Source organism: Aptenodytes patagonicus, chromosome Z, assembly GCF_965638725.1.
Source record: "Aptenodytes patagonicus chromosome Z, bAptPat1.pri.cur, whole genome shotgun sequence".
Taxonomy (NCBI): domain Eukaryota; kingdom Metazoa; phylum Chordata; class Aves; order Sphenisciformes; family Spheniscidae; genus Aptenodytes; species Aptenodytes patagonicus.
In genome coordinates, this window is record NC_134982.1 from 64,579,310 (window position 1) to 64,597,643 (window position 18,334).

An 18,334-nucleotide genomic window follows, 5' to 3' on the forward strand; every position below is an offset into this window, starting at 1 on the left:
TTCAAATATCTGGTTAGACATAACAGAAAAGGAAAACTAGCAGGGGAAAGCTAGGTTACTGTGTTCTGTGGTAGTGGCTGTTAAAAATTGAGAGATTTTAAATGCATCTTTTTCATGTAGGTTTGGAAGGCCAGTCTCTTGAAGTTTCCAATATTGTGGATATTAGAGGAGAATATAATCGTGAGCTTGCAATGAGAATTTCATCTGACATAAACAGTCAAAATAGATTCTATACTGATCTTAATGGATATCAGGTAATTATTGTCTCTTAATTATAAAAGCCTAGGGCCTCAGTTTTTGACTGTCTTAATACTTTTGCTTGTAAAGAGTTTGAGTCATATTAATCAAACTCTCATGTTAAACTTCACTAATCATTTAAAAGGAAAAAAGCTTTAAAAATTTATCCGTTAGAAAATTTGATTTAAACTAGACGAAATAACAACTGTTTTCTTTCAAGGAGTTTGTTAAATATTCCTGTATATCCTTTTTACCATAAGAATTGTAATACAGCAAGTTATGTGAAGCCACCATGTAGTTGCATGTATATCTGCATGCCTTCTTTCCCCTCTGCCTTGTCTAATTAATTAGAGCCCTTTGGGTAGCACAACGCTAGATGTGCATAAGGTCCAGCAGTTCAGACCTAGAGAACAACTGCTTGCTGCTGTGGTGGAAATAAGTGATGTATTTTTGGAGTGTAATAGCTTGTTATATTGGTAATGCATCTGATGAAATATAGTATGACTATTTTCTTAACTTGGACTCTGCAGCACGCACAAAAGAAAGAAAATTTTCTTACCTTCCTTCCTTGCTAAAAATAGTTTTGCAAATACATTGAAAACCATACTTGCTGAGTAAGAGACTGCTGTTTTTGCAGTTAGTGTGTAATACTGCATTTTGCTGGAGACAGTAAAGTGAATATTTAAACATGAAAATAATTTTAATACTACTACTCATTTGTCATGTACCATTCAAGAATTCCACTAGCACTTTAATAAAGTTCCCATTATAAACTAACAATTCCTTTTCTGCTACCTTGAATCTATTCACTGCTTGCTCTCTAGAGGAGAAAAAATTTTCTCTCATTCTATAACTGTGATTATTCCTTTTTTTTGTAGGTTCCCTTGATGAATCTTTCAGGTTTTTTTAAATATTCTTTGATCTAAAAGTACATTGAAGTTATCATTTCCAAAGTGGTAATTTTAGCTATAAATCTCCAAAAAGCTAAATAATACAGTCGAGTGAATGCTTTGGTGCCGGTTGTCAGTCAGTACTTCTAAAGCACATGGGATAAATGTCTGAAAAGGTCTTTGAAATTTAAATGCATAAAAAGAACGTATTTTATTGAAGTTCGTGTTCATACTGCAGATCCAGCCCAGACTGACGATGAGCAAATTGCCTCTTCAAGCAAATATCTATCCTATGACTACAATGGCTTATATCCAAGATGTTGGCGTTCGTTTGACGCTTCATTCAGCTCAGTCTCTAGGTGTTGCAAGCTTGAAAAATGGTAAGTATAAGATGATAGATATTATAAAGGCCTGTCCTTCATGATTGTCTGAAATAGTTCATTCAGAGATTACCATACCTACTGGCGTTTGAAGAAAGGAAATACGTTTCTCCAACTCTGACAAGTTTTAGAATATGTCCATAAGGGAGGAGGTGGAGGTTGTTTCCACGTGAGATCCTGTCATCTTCAATAGAAAATCTGCCTCAAACTAGAAACAGAGGAAAGAGATTATGAAAAAACAAAATGAGCAACAAAATGTCAGAACCAGGTATTTTTCACCCAAGAACTCTGATGGAACTCAAGGATGAAACAGCAAAACTAAGTGGTTTGTTCTCTTTTGTACTGCTCTGGTAGCAGAGGGCTTAAGATGGATAATGTGATGCTGATCATGTTTTTTGATTTGTTTGTTTGCTTTAGGGTAGAAAGCACTAGTCTTAAGGTATACGCAGTACAGCCTAACATTCCTGTCAAAGAAAACAATAGCAGCTTTTTTGAAGAGTAGAATTAGTGAAATAAAGGATAAAAATGACCCTCGGTAAGAATCAACATACTTCTTCTGAAGCAAAATCATACCTCACAAATTTAATGGAGTACTTTCAAAGAGCTGATGAATATGTTGACAAGAAAAATCAATTCTTATTAAGAATTCCAAAAGGGACGCAGTCTTGTCCCTTACAGCATGGAAGGCTGTGATGAATGGCCTGGAAGGATGGAAACAGAGGTCAGTTCAGTCTATACTGCTGAGGAGGCATTCAAATAAACCTAGCAAGTAGTGGGCAAAATAAGGTATATAATTCATAATTTAAGATGTGTAATTTCTTGCTGTAAAATATTGTGAGTTTAAATTTACACGGTTTTGAAAAACAACGGAATGAATACTTAGAAGAAAAAAAGCCCATCAGAAACTGTGCCAAAACCTACTTCCCAGTTTCTTTTCAGAAAAATGTCATATTAATGTCTATTCTGACAAAAGGTGGATACTGCACTAGATTGATGGTAGTATTAACAAATGTAATTCCTTTTAGGGCAAAGAGTTAACACTGGCCTATAGACTGATGCTTTAATAAAGCCATAGTGGAAATATCAGCCTTTTGTTCCAAGACCACCTGATATAAGACCCAAACCACATTTTTTTCATGCTTTCCATTGCTAGAAACCAAATTCCCTTTGGCCTGATCTTGTGAATGAACTTGACACTACCAAATGTTTGTAGGCATTTGTTACATAGGTATTGGAGACTAAATTAGTGTGCAGAGGCTCCATTACATTGTAATAGTGTCTGTATTTGTTCTTTAACAATCATAGTCTCTGCATCACGGAATAATGCAACATCTAAGTCCACAGAGACCCCCACTCTCTGTCTTCAAGTTAGGGACGTTAAGGCTGGCACTGTTTGACATATTGCAGGAGGCTGGCTTTCTATGAGCATTGGTTTCAACCCAGTCAGAGGATATTAGAGGCTTTTGCCCTACTCCAGTTAAATAAAAGAGCAAATGATGTATCCCATACCTGGTCATGGCATTAATTTCTTAACTATGTCACTCTTTGGCAAACTCTATTATGTCACTCAAGGTTAAGAGATAGTTAGCAATATGAAATATTTACTCTGTGCCTACTATAAAAGAGGAGAATGTATTCATCTGACTTGTTATCATTAGGTAATATTTCATGAAAGGACTGTGTTTACTACCTTTGTCCTGAGGTCATGTTGGACTCCTTAAAAGAGAACAAAAATGAAGATGAAGGTTCTGTGGCTGCTGAAAGTCATATGCTTCATGACACTTCTTTTGAAGGCCCTTTAGGATCTCAAAGGGATCCTGGAAGAAAATTAAAAAACGTTACAGTTTAGGCAAGCACCTCCAGTAGCTGTGTATCTGTGCGTCTGAGACTGTGTGTCTCAAAGCATAACCCAGGATTAGAGAAAGGTTCCTTACTATGCAGCAGTTAGTTAACTCTCATGCTGTCAGATGATCTCAGCAGTATGGAAGAGGATTTCTCAATGTATTGTCATAAGTCTTCAACATCAGCTTGTAAGAGACTTGATCAAAAACTCTAAAATACATATGCCACAACTTTATTCCTACTTACCATCTCTCTTCTAATTTGTGGTGTTGGATGCATAATCATTTTTTAACATTAGGTGATGAACATCTTCCACCTTGTAGGTTCTGTCCAGTTCTACTCTAATTTACTACTTAGTGGATTATCCTCCATGCCCCAGGGAAGACCTCCAGATAGATGGGATGCACCACTGTCATTCAGAGGTGGACTTCCCTGCAGTCTGATGGATAATTAATGGGGTAGCAGCAGTCACTTATGTCCTGAAGCCTCATGTGATACTCTTATACCATTTATAAGCCAGAATTTTCCCTAAAACAATCTTCTTTTAATCTTTGACCCACTTTTGAAATGTTTTTTATGACTTTAGCAGCACTGATCATTTTGTTTGTATTTGCTGTTCACAATCGCCTTAAGAATAATAAAGCTTTATTTTGTCAGCCTTCATTATCTTAGCTTCTTAAAAAATGTTGGAAATGTGGTTAGGTAGTTTTGGATCTAGATCTTCTAAGTTTTGTTTGAAAACTTTTGTCAAAGTTTATCATAGGTTTGTCCTTCTCACTGTGGTTCTAGTTTTTTTCAGAGAGTTAGCATACCTGTCAGTCAGTCCATGTTCATACAGTGATCCACAAAGACCATCGATTTGAGGCACAATCCTAGCTTTATACCTAGTTCAAAATGGTAGTTTGTTTCTTACTCATTGCCATCTGACTTCTGTCCTGGATACCTAAAATCTGTTTTTACTTGAGGGAAGGGAAGAACAAGTATTTAGGAAAATTGGATAAGTATTTGTAGAACACTGAAGAAGAATAAAAGAGACCGCCTTACTAAGCAGCCTTTTCTAGTAGCTTAAATTGTGCATTTCTTATTTAGGAAACAAGTGCTTCAGTCTTCCAGTTTTATTTAGGAAACAAGTACATTTGTTTGAAGATTCAGTGTGCAAAAACTGTAACAGCCTTAATTACGTGCCCCAAACTGGTTTCCCTCTGGAGATATAAACTTGAAAAGATATGAACTTTATCTTCCATAAGGCTATTCATGATTTAACATCATACTTAAAGAGCTATTCTGAATGGCAATGCTACAGTTCAGTATAAACTGAGAACTTCATACTCAGTGTTCATCTGGTGCAAAGTTCTTTCCTGCTCCCACAAGTGAAAATACCCTTACAAGAAGGAGTGATCGTGAGTATTTATATACTCATACTGCCTACCTGTTTTTCCTTCTGCCTCCAACTGTAAAACAAAAAAAGGAAAAAATACATTTGGGAGGTGCACTCTTTTATGGAGTGTAAGATGAAGACAGTTCCTCTACAGAAGGTCTCTCCATACAGCTGCAGTTACTTGGGGTGATTCTCCTCTTTGATGCTTGATGTGCCAAGTATCCTTGTTAAAAATAACAGTTAACAGTAACAACTTTTCATGTGAAACTTCTATTTAGACTCCTATGTTAAAATTTGCAGTACCTTCTTCTGAAAATCTTGTGAAAATTTTTTGGAAGGTTATAAACAGCCAAAGCCCAAAGGTATTAACTGTTTTCATAATCAGTCCTAACAATATTGATCTGCTATTACTCTTCCATATGCAACAGAAAAATTGTGATTCTTTAAGTTATATTTCAGGGTATTTTTTTTACGTTTACTAGCAGCTTTACATATTCTTGTTACCAGTATAATCCTTGTATTGCTCTTTCAGGTCAGTTGGAAGTGATCATGGATCGTCGACTTATGCAGGATGACAACCGTGGCCTTGGACAAGGTGTCCAAGATAACAAGATTACAGCTAATATCTTCCGACTTCTGCTGGAAAGAAGACATGGAACAGATGTGGTAGGATTCACTGTCTGGATTTTTCTGGCTAATTAAGATATAAATATTTCTGTTGCAGCAGCAGTGAACCCAGTAAAGAAATTATTCCATGACCAGTAGAACTAAGGAAACATAGCTTCCAAGGGAGTTTTGTCAGCTTGTTTGCATATTCTCATCATAAAGACTTCCATCTTTCACTAGTCCTCACACAAATACCCGCAGTGTCTGCTTTCTCACTCACATTTCAACACATGACTGGGGTACTGTTGTGGAAGTATCTTTTTTTTCTTTTTTTTCTTTTCTTTTTTATTTTTTTTTCTTTTTTCTTTTTTTATTGAGGAAGCTTTTTAAAAATTGCTTATTAGCAAGACTTCTGCTTCTTAGCAAAATTAACTGAATCCAGACAAAGGTTGACAAATTATTTCAGATGAATGGGTGGAAAGAGAAAACATCTTATAAATTTAATTTTCTTAGGAAATAAGATTTAAGTGGAAATATTTAGATGCCAGACGTACAAACCTTCTCATTTAATTATGATTCTGGGAAAGTTGACACCATTTTGTTGTAAGGGTTTGTTGGTTTTTTTTTTTACTTGCACAGATCATCTCAGTTCGCCTTTTTCCGACTTTTGAATGACTCTTCAATTTTCTTTCATTCTTTGCATTTTCTCTCTTTGCTTTTTTCCCCCTACCATTTTTGAGGAGGACAAAATAAGAAGTACATCTTCATACTGAGGCAGTAGAATCACTATGACAGCACTGAGTATATTTTAAAATCATCACATAGCTAGAGATGAGAGGTTGTATACTGAGCTGCTAATGAATATGCAGATAAATTGGAATTAATTCTGGTTTATAATGGATATCATTAACCACTGTGAGAGGATGATAATATCAAGCTTAAAGCTAATTTCCACCACTTAATGATTGACAGTGGTTTTTTCAGGTTGTACATGTCATTATGATTTTCTAGTTCCTCATCCTGTATAACACAGGCAGCATATTAACTGCATTTATCAGTGTGGTGTGCAAATATCTGAGCTAACTTGAAAGAAGCTAACTTGAGTTCTGCAGCAGTCTAGCTTTGGCGACAATGAGCATCGCACAGGTTAATCTACCTTCGAGAAGAAACCTGCAGAGAGATCTATGCTGCCACAGAAAACTTCTTTAGTACCCAGAGTAATTTGTGTTGTATTAAATCAGAATGTAAAGCTGGTAAGTAAGATTATTGGACATGGAAATCTATGTTTACATTAGCAAATAATTTGAAATAATAGCATCAAATCAGTTAGTGCCATGATGCTTGCATTGACACTGTGTGCAGTTTTGGTATTTTCCATAGAACCATAAAATAGCTCACTAAAAGGTATCTCTGGAAGTCTTCTAGTCAAATCCCTGCTCAAAGCAGGTCATTTTTGTGTCAGAACAGACTTACAAAACTGTCCAAAGGATTAGTCATCCATTCAGAGCGTAATGGAGATGTGAAAGGTTAGAGCATGTTGGTGCATACTTCCAGGGAAGCTTCTTGGTTACTTTCTTCTAAAAGAGAACGAGTCCATGCACACTGAGACTCCTCTGCAAACTAGCACAGTGCCTGGATAAGTGGGGTTGACCGTAAGTTTAATTTCAGAACAGCACTGCTGCTTCAAACCAAAACACTCCTTTAGAAAATAGTTTGAGGTTACCTCAATTAGAAGAAAGGCAGCCTAAACAACTGTGGGATTATCTGGTTAGTGAAATGTTTACATGTGTCTTTGTATACATTTACCAGTTTGTTTGGGATACCAGTCAGACATCAGCTCAGTAGAATAACAATATATTTCCCTTTTCTTATTAAAATACTCTTCCTTTCCTCCATTTTTGAAAGATTCTGTGCAAGTTGCTGAGAATCTTTCAAAGGAGAAGGGACAGATACCTGCTACGATCAAAAATCTTTGAGGTGTTTTGCGTACCTGTGTTCCAGCATCTACCTTCCATCCCCCTTCCTGCTGAGCTTATAATGGTTTTAAATAGCTGCAGAGTAAGCGTTTGAGGGCAGTTGGTTCTTAAACACTCTTGCAGGGACTTGGAAAGAAAGGGGATCAAAGCTATGGGGGAATAGGCAGAGTCAAAGAGGTGCTGTTGGCCCAACTGATACAGTGTGCACAACCCCCACGAGCCAAGCAAGATGTTTTAAGGAAACATCATCTTTCTGGTGTTATATCTGGAATTCCCCTTTGCTATATTAAGAGTGTTCTAGCATTCTGTTTTTCAAAATTTATCTGAACATCAGTAACAATTTTCTGATTCATGTAACTTTTTCAGATGTGTTAAAGTAAGGAAGGGTAGTAGTCTCCTTCCTTTCTGTTTTGTTAAATGTACAAACATATTTTTTTAGTGCATTGTTACTTAGAAGGTAGTTGCTATAATAGTTTAAAAATAGCCCTGTCAGAAAAATTGTGAAGAAATTATATGCAGTTTATATATGTAATCGGCTGCAGTGTGACTCATACACTGACCCTAATTTTGTTGTCAAGCCCTATTTTGTTATTGCCTTGAGGAACCATGGAAGCTACAGGAGGAGAAAGTTTTGATCATTTGGCATCTTTGCCAGTACAAGTTTTTCCTAAAGTGTATTCCAAAATGATTAATTCTGTCTTTTCTCAAAAACAGTTCTGAAGAATAGGATTTTTGCTGCTCTTTGGGAAACTTTCCCATAAAAGGAGAGTGTGTGAAGTGTAGGATGTGCAGTTCTTTAAAAATAATTAAAATAAATGTGTATCGCTGGTGTTATTACTGTGGAGTTTTTTGGTTATGACAATATCAACCAAAAGTTTCTTTTAATTTACATCTCTGAAATACTTTTTTCCTTCCCCAACCCCACCCTGCACAGTATATTTTAATGGCAGAGTCAAACCACATGAATGTCCTGAAGTGTAAGATTGACTTCTCCAGTGGGTAGATAGAATTCTTAATAATCGCTAGCATACTGAGGTAGCCTGTATTCTACTGAGTCCCTAATCCTAATGTTACCTGCTTTTTGGCTCTTGAATTCTAGCTCATCTAGCCAGTAGTAAATAGCCATGCTGATGTTGCCTCTATGCAGAAGACTTCAGATTGATATGTTTTGCTGAAGTTTTTTTATCCCCCCCCAAGCTGGATACTACAAAAGGTGTATTCAGAATGATGATATTGTTCATTAAATAGGCTATGTATGTACTCACCTGATTTATTGACATCTGTGTCCCTCAGACCGCTGTTGATGTTGTTACTGTGTTTTGATACAATTTCTATATACATCTTTTTCTCCTCCTACTGTACGTAACTAATTCTGCTTAGATGTTAACTTTGTCCTTGCAAGCATTTTTTGGCTCTGCATATCTTTTTGACTTCTTTCCTAATATTCATTCTTCTTTTTCCTCAGATGGTTAAGCAAGAACTGAATGCATTTAGTTTTTAAATTGAAGGGATTATTATTTAGCTGAGAATGAAACTGAGTACAGCTATCAATACTTGCTTGACAAAAGAGTAAATATTTCTTTATTGTTGAAAATATAGACTTTTTATTTTACATTTATTATAAGTTTTGTTAAAAATAAGCATTGATACCTTTTTACTTTCTGGTCCTTAGTGTGCTATATTAGTATAAGAATATGAATGAAATAGGATTTATAGAAAGTGATAATATCTTTATTTCATCAGTGATGTGGCTGGAGAAAAGATGCCATTCCAGGCACACACTTTCTTCTTCAGATTCCTATTTCATACCTTGCCTTGACTTGCTCAATTTATATAACTGGATTTATAGCCTAGTCTCAAGCAGAGAGCCAGGTTTCAAAGGCTCAAATAGCTGCTATGGTTTGGGGGAGGTTGTTTAGAGAAACAATGGTACAGGCAGTTAATAAAATCACAAATATGTGGCAGTCAAATAATCAAACTCCTTTTCTTCCACCACATACAACTACTCTTTTTTTCTTATTAAATATCTGTCAGTATCCATGTTCTCTGAAAATATATGCTTGGTGATATAGCTATTTCTGTCTCATTATTGAGTTGCATTTGCCACTTACTTGGTGTGCATATTTATAATCCATATGTACGTTTCACATAGTAGCTATATACTATACTGTGCATTGCTATGCAATGTGTAACCACATCTTAACAAGCATAATCAACTTGATGTTTCAAAAAAGCAGAAACTCACCATTGACTTAACTACTACCATTTAGAAGTATTTTCAGGCCCATGTGTGACAACCTCAGATATTCTAATATGATTTTTAGTTATGACTACCATAGGGAACTCGTCAAATATATACAAAATCTTGCACTTCAAAGTTTTGGGGTTTTCTGATGGCCACAGGAAAAAAAAAAAAAAAGACATTTCCCGCTCTTTCTCCCACACAGAACACAATGCATCTTCTTTAGAGCCTTGCCACGTATATTTAGTAAGGGAGGTACACTTATTTCTTGTTTCATTTGAAGACAGATTCAGGTATGTGTTAGTTCTTTACAGCTTTGCTTAAAACTCTACATTTAAATTATTATAACTGCTACTACTATATAGATGATACTGTATTTCTTACACTGGAAGTTTGTGTCTGCTGCTTAAGAACAGTGTTTCCGTATCTTATTTATCTACAAATACTATCTGCTTTCAGGCCAGCACTGTCCATGGTTTTATGTCAGGGTACCTTACAGCTTACTTCCTTTCAAATATTGTTTTTTCTTGACACTGTGACAAAGACGTGTTGCAGAAAGGTTCTAAATAAAGATGGATTTGTCTCCAAGCTCCATTCATGTGATACTGTCCAAAGCTGTAGGGAGCGAATGTTCTCACCCTGCAACAGGGCAGCAGCCACTCGTTGTAGCTGGCTCATGGTGAAGTAGGTAGTACAGAGTCCTGCCTTCCTCTGATTTCTGGACTTATAGCTATGTCTCTTTTGTGGTCTTTTTGTGTAGGTACGTACATCTCTACAGTGAATTACTTTCCTTTGGTTGTTTTTGTCTTCAATTGTGCATACCTGTCTGCCAGCTCTGTTTAGAAAGAAAGTATTTTACTTCAGTAGTATGCATAGTATTCAAGCTTGGTCTGTCCACTTTTAGCCCATATAATTCACCAAAGTGGGAAGGTAGACCTCTTTAAGGTCTTTTCTAAGCTTATCTGAGCTGATGCGGTTTGAGGTCTTAAATTTAAACCTTTCTGTATCACCACTTCTAGGAAGGCCTACTCATTCCTGCTGCAAGTTCTGGCAGTAGGGCAGAATCCTTCTTAAAAGCAGAAGAAAGGCTGCAAGTCCAGCCTCTTCTTCTTGTATTCTCAAGTGAAATAAGTCTCAAGGGATAATCTCCTTGCACGTGGAACAAGCGGTTTCCATCAGCAGCAAGAACTTCACATGAGCAGCAGACTTCCAATGCAGATAGCCTCTCTGGAGGACAAAAACTAGGAGATATCATTGTGTAGTTTCTGTCTTTATCATCAGTTTGGTGACCTACTTCCTCGTCAAAGCAGAATTCCAGAAAATTTCTGATCACTGTTCTGCCATCATCGGGGACAGGATAAGCTCTTGCCAGTCAACAGGAAACAAAATCTAGCACCGTGTCCCTCCCACAACTCTACCATGGGTTATTTATTTAGGCATTAAGTCCCTCCTTCTTCTTCCTGCATCATTATTGAACAATATAAACACTGGAAGAAGAATTAGAAGAGAATAAATAAAATTGGTGGGAGAGGCTATAACTAAAGTGTAAAATACTTTTATTGTTGAGAAAAGCATGTCATGCTGTCTGTCTGCTTTTGTGATCCCTTTCATCCAGCTATACTGATGGCTGCATATTTGTCAACCTCAGTAATTATGGTCATGATGACTAGTTACTTTCTTTGCCATCTGCACTCTTTGGGAGACCATTGAGTAGCTGTTCTCCAAATGGTCTGTTTATAGAACATGATTGCTATTATGGCATCTGATTAAAGACTAACTAAATTAAATGCAAGGACCTAACAGTTATCGAAGGAACAGTGATAGGTGGAGGAAGCGAAGGAACCTAACCAGGGAGGAATGGAGCACGCTGAACTGGCTGCTCTTGAGACCGTGAAAGGAAGAAGGTTAGATTGTTCCTGGTGCAAAACCCAACAAGACAATTCAGTAGGAATCACTTTATGCAGACTAAAGGCATTGTTGCCTAAAGAGGCCCAGGACTTACAGGATTTAGAGGAGGGAGAGAATTTTGGATTACTTTTTTTTTTTTTTTTTTTTTAAACAAGAGACTACTTGTGTGATGTTCACATAGTGGAAGGGACATAGGAGGGGAAAGAGAAGGATCCAGGAGGAACAAGTGGGGAAAATAGGTGTAAAATAGGCATGAAAGGGTCTGATCAAGTCCAGTGCTTGATCACCACAGCCTATCCTGTATTCTTATTAAATCTCGTTTCTGTATGAGTGCACAACCTTTTCTGAACCTGTGTGACCCATTAGCCAACTTCAGGCAAGACTAGGAAGCAAGTAGAGTAAGAGGTCTGTGTGTCAGCTATTGGAGAGGGAGAGACCGCGGGACTGAGGGACCAGTATATCTGGCTGCCAATTGCTGGCAAGACCTATATTTTCTGTGTGTGCATGTAAACTGCTAGCAAATTTCAAGCTGACAGGTAGGGACCAGCACCTGGAAGGATGTGAAGTCTGAGCTGGTGGATGGTTAAGAGGCCTAAGGTTCAGGCCTGGATATCAGACGGACTTAAAGTCCACAGTGATTTTTGGGGGATCAGTGGTTGTTAAGTGTACTTGTGAATCAAGAAAGTGAGAGTCTTTGGCTAGTGAACTTCAGACCTGATCAGCTGGAGGGCATGATCAGGTTTGGATTGTCTGTTCTGCTCATGTTATCCAAGTGCTCTGTGTTTACATGGGTGCTGGTAAAGGTGCTGCTCTCTGCTCACTTGTATGGCTGGCCGTGTGTGTGTGTGCACACCTATTGGGAATACATGCTCTGCCTTTCTCCTGCCTGGTCTTGGAGGGGGAGAACCACAGCAGGCTCCCATCTATCGACTTGGGATGAGAGGAGTCCCGTGGTCAAAGAGACTACCAAATTTGGGTCTAGCAGACTGGGAAGAACTCCTCCTGTGGGTCCAAATTTCCATAGATTTGGTTACCGGTAGCAGTCCCAGGTTTCTTCACCTGCAGTCTCAGTGCCAGCTAAAAATTCACAGGTAGTACAGAAACTCTGTGGTGATTTTAAGTCGCTCTGAACTAGCTCATAGCCTCGTGGATATTTTACAGTGCCTCAGAATGTTCATTTCCTCTATAATCAGCCCCCAGGGACCCCTTTCACCTAGTGTGGCAGAAATGCATTTCCAGTGTAACAGCCTCCAAGTGAATTTGATAGAAAAACTTCCATTCCCAGAGGTAAAGAGGTAATATCAGTTTTTGTCTGCTCAGTTGAGTCCTCCTTTGCTGGTCACTTCAATAGCTATCAAAAACCTAAGCATTCCAGATCATGGTTCTCAATAAAGGACTTGAAACATTGCCAAAAGAATTTATGCTTTGTTGTGCAAAACTGTAACATAACTGATGAATATTTCAGTGTTGACAAAAATGTATATATGAACAATTCAGGCAGATCTAATCCTTATATTTTTCAGGATTTTTGCCCCTTATTTTTGCAGGATTTCAGGAAAGGCTGATGCTCTAGTATAGCAGAAAATAATCTGGCATCAGTATTCTTGTTTATAGTCTTTGTAAGATTTCAGGATAGCTGCCTGTTCAGTACTCACATTTGCGGCTGTTATTTCTGGTTGCAATTTATCCAGGCTTCCTTAAAAGTCTAATTCATTGTAGAGGACTTGCTTTTTTTACAGAGATTACCTGAAAATTGTTCTGCTGAAGATTCTTGTGCAGCTTTGAGGTCTTAGGTGTTCTGAGTCACACTGCTCAGAGAGGATCTTCCTATCACCTTATTTGTTTTCCATACAAAATTCCCTCTGCAACCACTAGCCAGTTTGAAAGCTGCTTGAAGTGATAGTCAGTGTTTCCTTTGACACGTGGTTACATTCAGCATTGCACTCTTGGACACTGAAAATGAATTATTCACCTCAGAAGAATTCATCCAGTTTTCATCAGTGACTAATTGCTATTTGTTGCATTGTGGGTGTAAGCCCCATTATCTAACATCCTTCTCCTTTCCTTCTTAAAAGCACTAGAAGGTTTTACAGGGACACAAAAATCTACCTCCAGACATGCACCTCAGAAGAAAGGGAATGATACAATCTTATCTGAAGGACTTTCAGAACTTGTCAGACTTTGATTATTCTTTTTGTATTACAATGTGCAACTTTGGATGAATTTAAAGCAAGTGCATCTGATTTTCACTTGGTGAGGTAACAGCCAGGCAGTCTTGCATGTAAAGCCTGCAACTAAGTTGAAACCATTTACTGCCTCAAGTCCATTTCATTAATTTGACTAGTATCAGTCCCAAATAAAATCTGAATTTCTCTTCCAAGTTGGGAGGTTTAGGGCAATGTGTGTGCAAGAGTGTTGTGCAATTTTCTCACTCTCTTTCTGTTTACGACACCTCCTTCCTCAAGTGGGGAGCACTCTACATAGTTAAGGATTCAAGATGTTTGCATTTGGGGAAGAATGTATGTAATTTAAAAGCTAAGGCATCTGGGCTTACCTGTCACTTATTTTTGTCATGTTGTAAAACTGCATATTCACATAGTCAATGATGTTGCCTGCCATTATTTTTCTACCTATAAGCAGGCTAGCACAGTATTACCCAACCAGTTTCTCATGTAGAAGCAGAATCTCATCAAACATGCAGATGGATTGTCAATCTTTGGATTGTACAGAAAGAAACAAATTTTTCTTTCCATGTTTGTCTTTGGGAAGCTTTAGATTCTTTGGCTGACCATCTCGGTTGCTGTCAGTTGCTAGATTATGATTGACAGATATTTAATAATATTGTCTCCCTATGTTTTGGACTAGAGATGCTCTGAAGAGTCTTTTTACTCCACAGATTAGATTTTCCAGTCCAGAAACATTCTTCTTTGAAGAGTGCTGCCAGTTGGTTTTCTGAACCTGTGACAGAGAAAGTGGATAAAAATTGTTTCCTCGCACAACACAAGAGAGAGTGAGAGACTTTTTCCTTCCAAGAATAGTCCAGGTGGTTTGGTATCAGACTATTTTGATCTGCATCCCTTGATTTAGCAGGCCCAGAATTCTGTTTCCAGATTTTATTTGAATGCACTGACATCCAAAGTCAGCATCCACATTTCAGCATGTTTGATGAGATAGTTTGGATGCTTGTGGGGTTTTGGAGTTATAATTAAATTTCTTTCCTGAGTAGGGCTGTTCATAGCAGAGAACAATCTAGAGGAGGAGTAAGTAGTCAAGATTTGTCATTTGATATTCTGTCTGCCTCAGTTTCCTTTCCTTACTTTCGTATGGGAAATTTTAGACTACTTGTCTGTGTTGAAAAGTTAATTGTTTCTCTGTTAGCTCAATTGAAGTCCAATTATCAACTGTTTCAGCTTTACTTTCTTCTCTACAGTATTTTCCATTTCTCTCTTCCATTCAATTACTAAATGATTTCTGAAGAGTCTAATTAGTGTTTTTCCCCTCTAATTAAGGACCTCAATTCCTCAATTTAAACTCTTACCAGGAAACCCTTTGAGTCTTTTCTTAATCTGTTCCATCCTCCATTTATTGATAAAATAGCTCATTTCTGATATAAGGGCACTTTTTATAGATGAGGCCATTCCTAGAATTTGTTGCAAATTATAATCTAAAGTTATACTGAAGTGTGGTTTGTTTGTTTGTTTTTCCTCAAAACTAAAAGTTTAGAATTATTCACCTTACTTTTGATGACAAGGAAAGATCCTATATGAGGATTTGTTTACATCTATTGCACAGTCATTCAAGGAGTTGTATTGCAACACAGACGGTTTCCAGTTGGATAACTGTATATGAATATGCTGTAAGGTAGTTAAAAAAGGCCGTATTTGCTTTGGTTTGAGCTCATTAAGCCAGCACCAGCTATATCAGTGGCATTCATCAGAATCTTGCTAGTATGTAATGTTTGTAAGGCTGCCAGTGGAGCACAATTCACACTTTGAGTGCTAAACACTGTCACTGAAGTTGACGAAATAATGCCACTTTTGAGAGAGCAGTACTTTAATTAGATGGAGACTGTGGGACTATGTCTTCTGACTTAGCATCAGCAGGGTGCTGCTGAAAGCCACCCACATAGTGAATGTGCCTATAGAGTAACTATTCTTGCAAATATGTTGTTTGTACATGCAAACCCTTTCCATCTCTCTCTTGCCCCAGAGTCATGTTTAAATTTTGGATCACTAGATTGAGAGGGGAAAGATGTACTCCAATCGTTTCGTGACTGTGATGTACTGGGGGGAGTGGGATTTGAAGTGTCCCTTCTGGATCTTCTGTGATAACATTGTCTTCACAGTGTTTGTAAAACCCTTTTTCCCTTGGTCTCCTGGCAGGTTTTGACACCTGTTGTACTCTCCATTCACATTGCTATTACATAGATTCACTCAATGACTGCACTTCTTCTGTTGGTGCAGTCATCCAAAACTGACTGTCATTCCAGATGTGGGAATATAAGATTCAAGATAAAATCTCCACCTAAGTCTTAGTGCAGCTTTTCAAAGTTTGAATTTTGGATAATTCTTAAGTATAACGCTTATGGCTGTGATAAAACATCTAAACACAGCAGGAGCAAAAATGAGCCAGGTTGAATCAGCTCTGGTTCTAGCATTTGCCAGAATCCTTCAAGACTGTGTTTTTCTGCAATCATCAGTTATTTCCAGAATCTAGGAATTGAGGAGCCACTCTTTATGGTTCTGGTGTGGGTTATCTGAGAATTTTGTTCCATTGCCCATTAACAGAGAATGATTCCCTCCTACCCACATTATTTGTCTTCAAAGTTTCCAGAGTCTTTCCTTCTGTCTTTCCTGGTTTCTCAACTGCAATATACGTTACTGCAGCTTTGTATTAAAAACACCTTTTTTATTCACATTACTTCTGTTAGCCTTAGAAAAGGCTTTGAAGGATTCAGTTGTAGAAGATTGACCTGCTGTCTTTTCCTAGACAAGGCTGAGGATTCATCTGATATTTTTACCATGAGCGATTTTTTACTTTCATGTCAGCCAGTATACAAACTTGCCTCCCATTTTTTCCTGTACTTCTGATTTCTGGGATTTGGGAAAGGTTTTGACCCATGGATGTCATGCTTGTGTTTATGTACACAGTATTTTTCTGTACATGGAACAGAAACTTTCAGAAAGATCTCATTTCTCTTCATCTCAAATTACCTTGGTGGTGTTTTCCAAGGAACATCTATTTCTGAAATTATGAGGACATCTAAATGAGTTCTGTTTGTTTTCAGCAAGCACTGTCTTTTCAAGCATAAAGTTGCACTTAGAATGATTTTTCAGTCACTCTTCCCATAACAAACTGTGGCACTTCTCCAGGTGAGTATTTGGGATGTCTTGCAGTGAGAATTTGCATGTAGATAAAACATTAAAAAAAAAAAGTTGTTTCTGTGAAGGCTCACCCTTCTTCCTCTTTGCAATTCCTTGGAGTCCCTGAAATCTGAGAAATCTGGAGTTGAGGGGAGCTGTGTTGGATATGGGGCATGCACTTCTTTCTTTGAAATGTTTGTAGTGTATGTTAGGCAATGGTTGAAAGTAGAGGAGGAAATGGATGAATGTGAATTCTCTTTAGGAAAAATCTCTGATCTCAAATGCTTTGAGTATGAATGCCCAGTGTTTAAAAGTGCATATAAAAAACGGATCTCAAATAACTGTTGTTGCTGGACAGTAGTTTTGTCTTCTGCTTTTTCTCAGGTAACATGACTAGAACTAGGAACCAGTTGCAAGGGCTTTTGATACATCTTTTTTTTTAAATATTATAATAGGATGAATAAATTATTTGATTCAGGTGTAATTTGTAAGAAATTCTAGGACACCTTTTTTAAGTTCTCAGATGCAAGCAATCAACTTATTTTACAGAAAAAAAATGATTGAATAATAGTAAGAAAACCAATGATAAACTGTTTTGACTGACTTTAGCACATCTGTGACAACAGAGTAAACCATGTTCCTTTTGGGGTGAAACAGTGAGTTCTTCTTTGAAAGAACAAGTATATGCACATTTTCCCTGTGGATAGAGTGTGCATACAGTCACTTGAACTGAAGACTTTTAGCTTTAGCTGTACTTAGAGCAAGCTTGCTCATACTTTAATTGGAAAAGAAGAAAATTGTGACAAGGAAGTTTGCCAGTGATGCTGAACTATTCAAGGTAATAAAAAAAAAAAAAATCAAGGCTAACTGAGGAATTGGAGGACTCAAGACTGATTAAGCGTGCAGTAAAGTGGCAGATGGAATTCAACATAAATAAATGTAGTGAGGCACATGGAGGAGCAATCCTCTACAACTATCAACTATTACCATTTTTTGAAAGCAATTTGGGGGTCATAATAGATCTATAAAAATGCTAGCCTCAATGCTTAGTAGCTACCAAAGAGGCAAAGTGTTAGTCATTACTAAGAAAAGCACCAAGAATAAAACAGAAATTATCATCTTGCATCAAGTCAGCTCTGGCATATTTTCAATTGCTACACTGTCAGTTGTATTTAATGCTACTGCAGAAGTATAAATCAATATGCATACATGCATACGCACCCCAAAACAGGAATTACTGTTATGGTTGTCCATAATTATCTGATAAATAATCCTCCCCTTTGCTTTAAGTATCTCCCATTTATTTTTTATTTCCATGTTTTCAGCCTGTCATAAAATGCAAATTTAAGATATCAATGCTTAAGATGCTATGTTTTCAGTAAACTTTGCAGAAAGTTTTCACTAAAAATCACCTGTTTAACTGTAAACAAGCATGAATGTATCTGTAAAATATGCAAGGAAAAATAAGAGCAAAATAAGTTTTCACCCATTTCTAACATCTTCACTGACATT

The 18,334-nt window shown here is 37.3% G+C and overlaps 1 protein-coding gene across 1 annotated transcript in view; it reads left to right on the forward strand.

Annotated features, from left to right (window-relative positions):
• MAN2A1 (mannosidase alpha class 2A member 1) overlaps window positions 1–18,334 on the forward strand; it is a 126,780-nt gene that overhangs the window by 98,180 nt on the left and 10,266 nt on the right. The window contains exons 17-19 of the mRNA XM_076361867.1: window positions 121–254; window positions 1,366–1,507; window positions 5,260–5,393. Of these exons, the coding sequence (XP_076217982.1) occupies window positions 121–254; window positions 1,366–1,507; window positions 5,260–5,393 (410 nt within the window). The remainder of the gene's footprint in view (window positions 1–120; window positions 255–1,365; window positions 1,508–5,259; window positions 5,394–18,334) is intronic.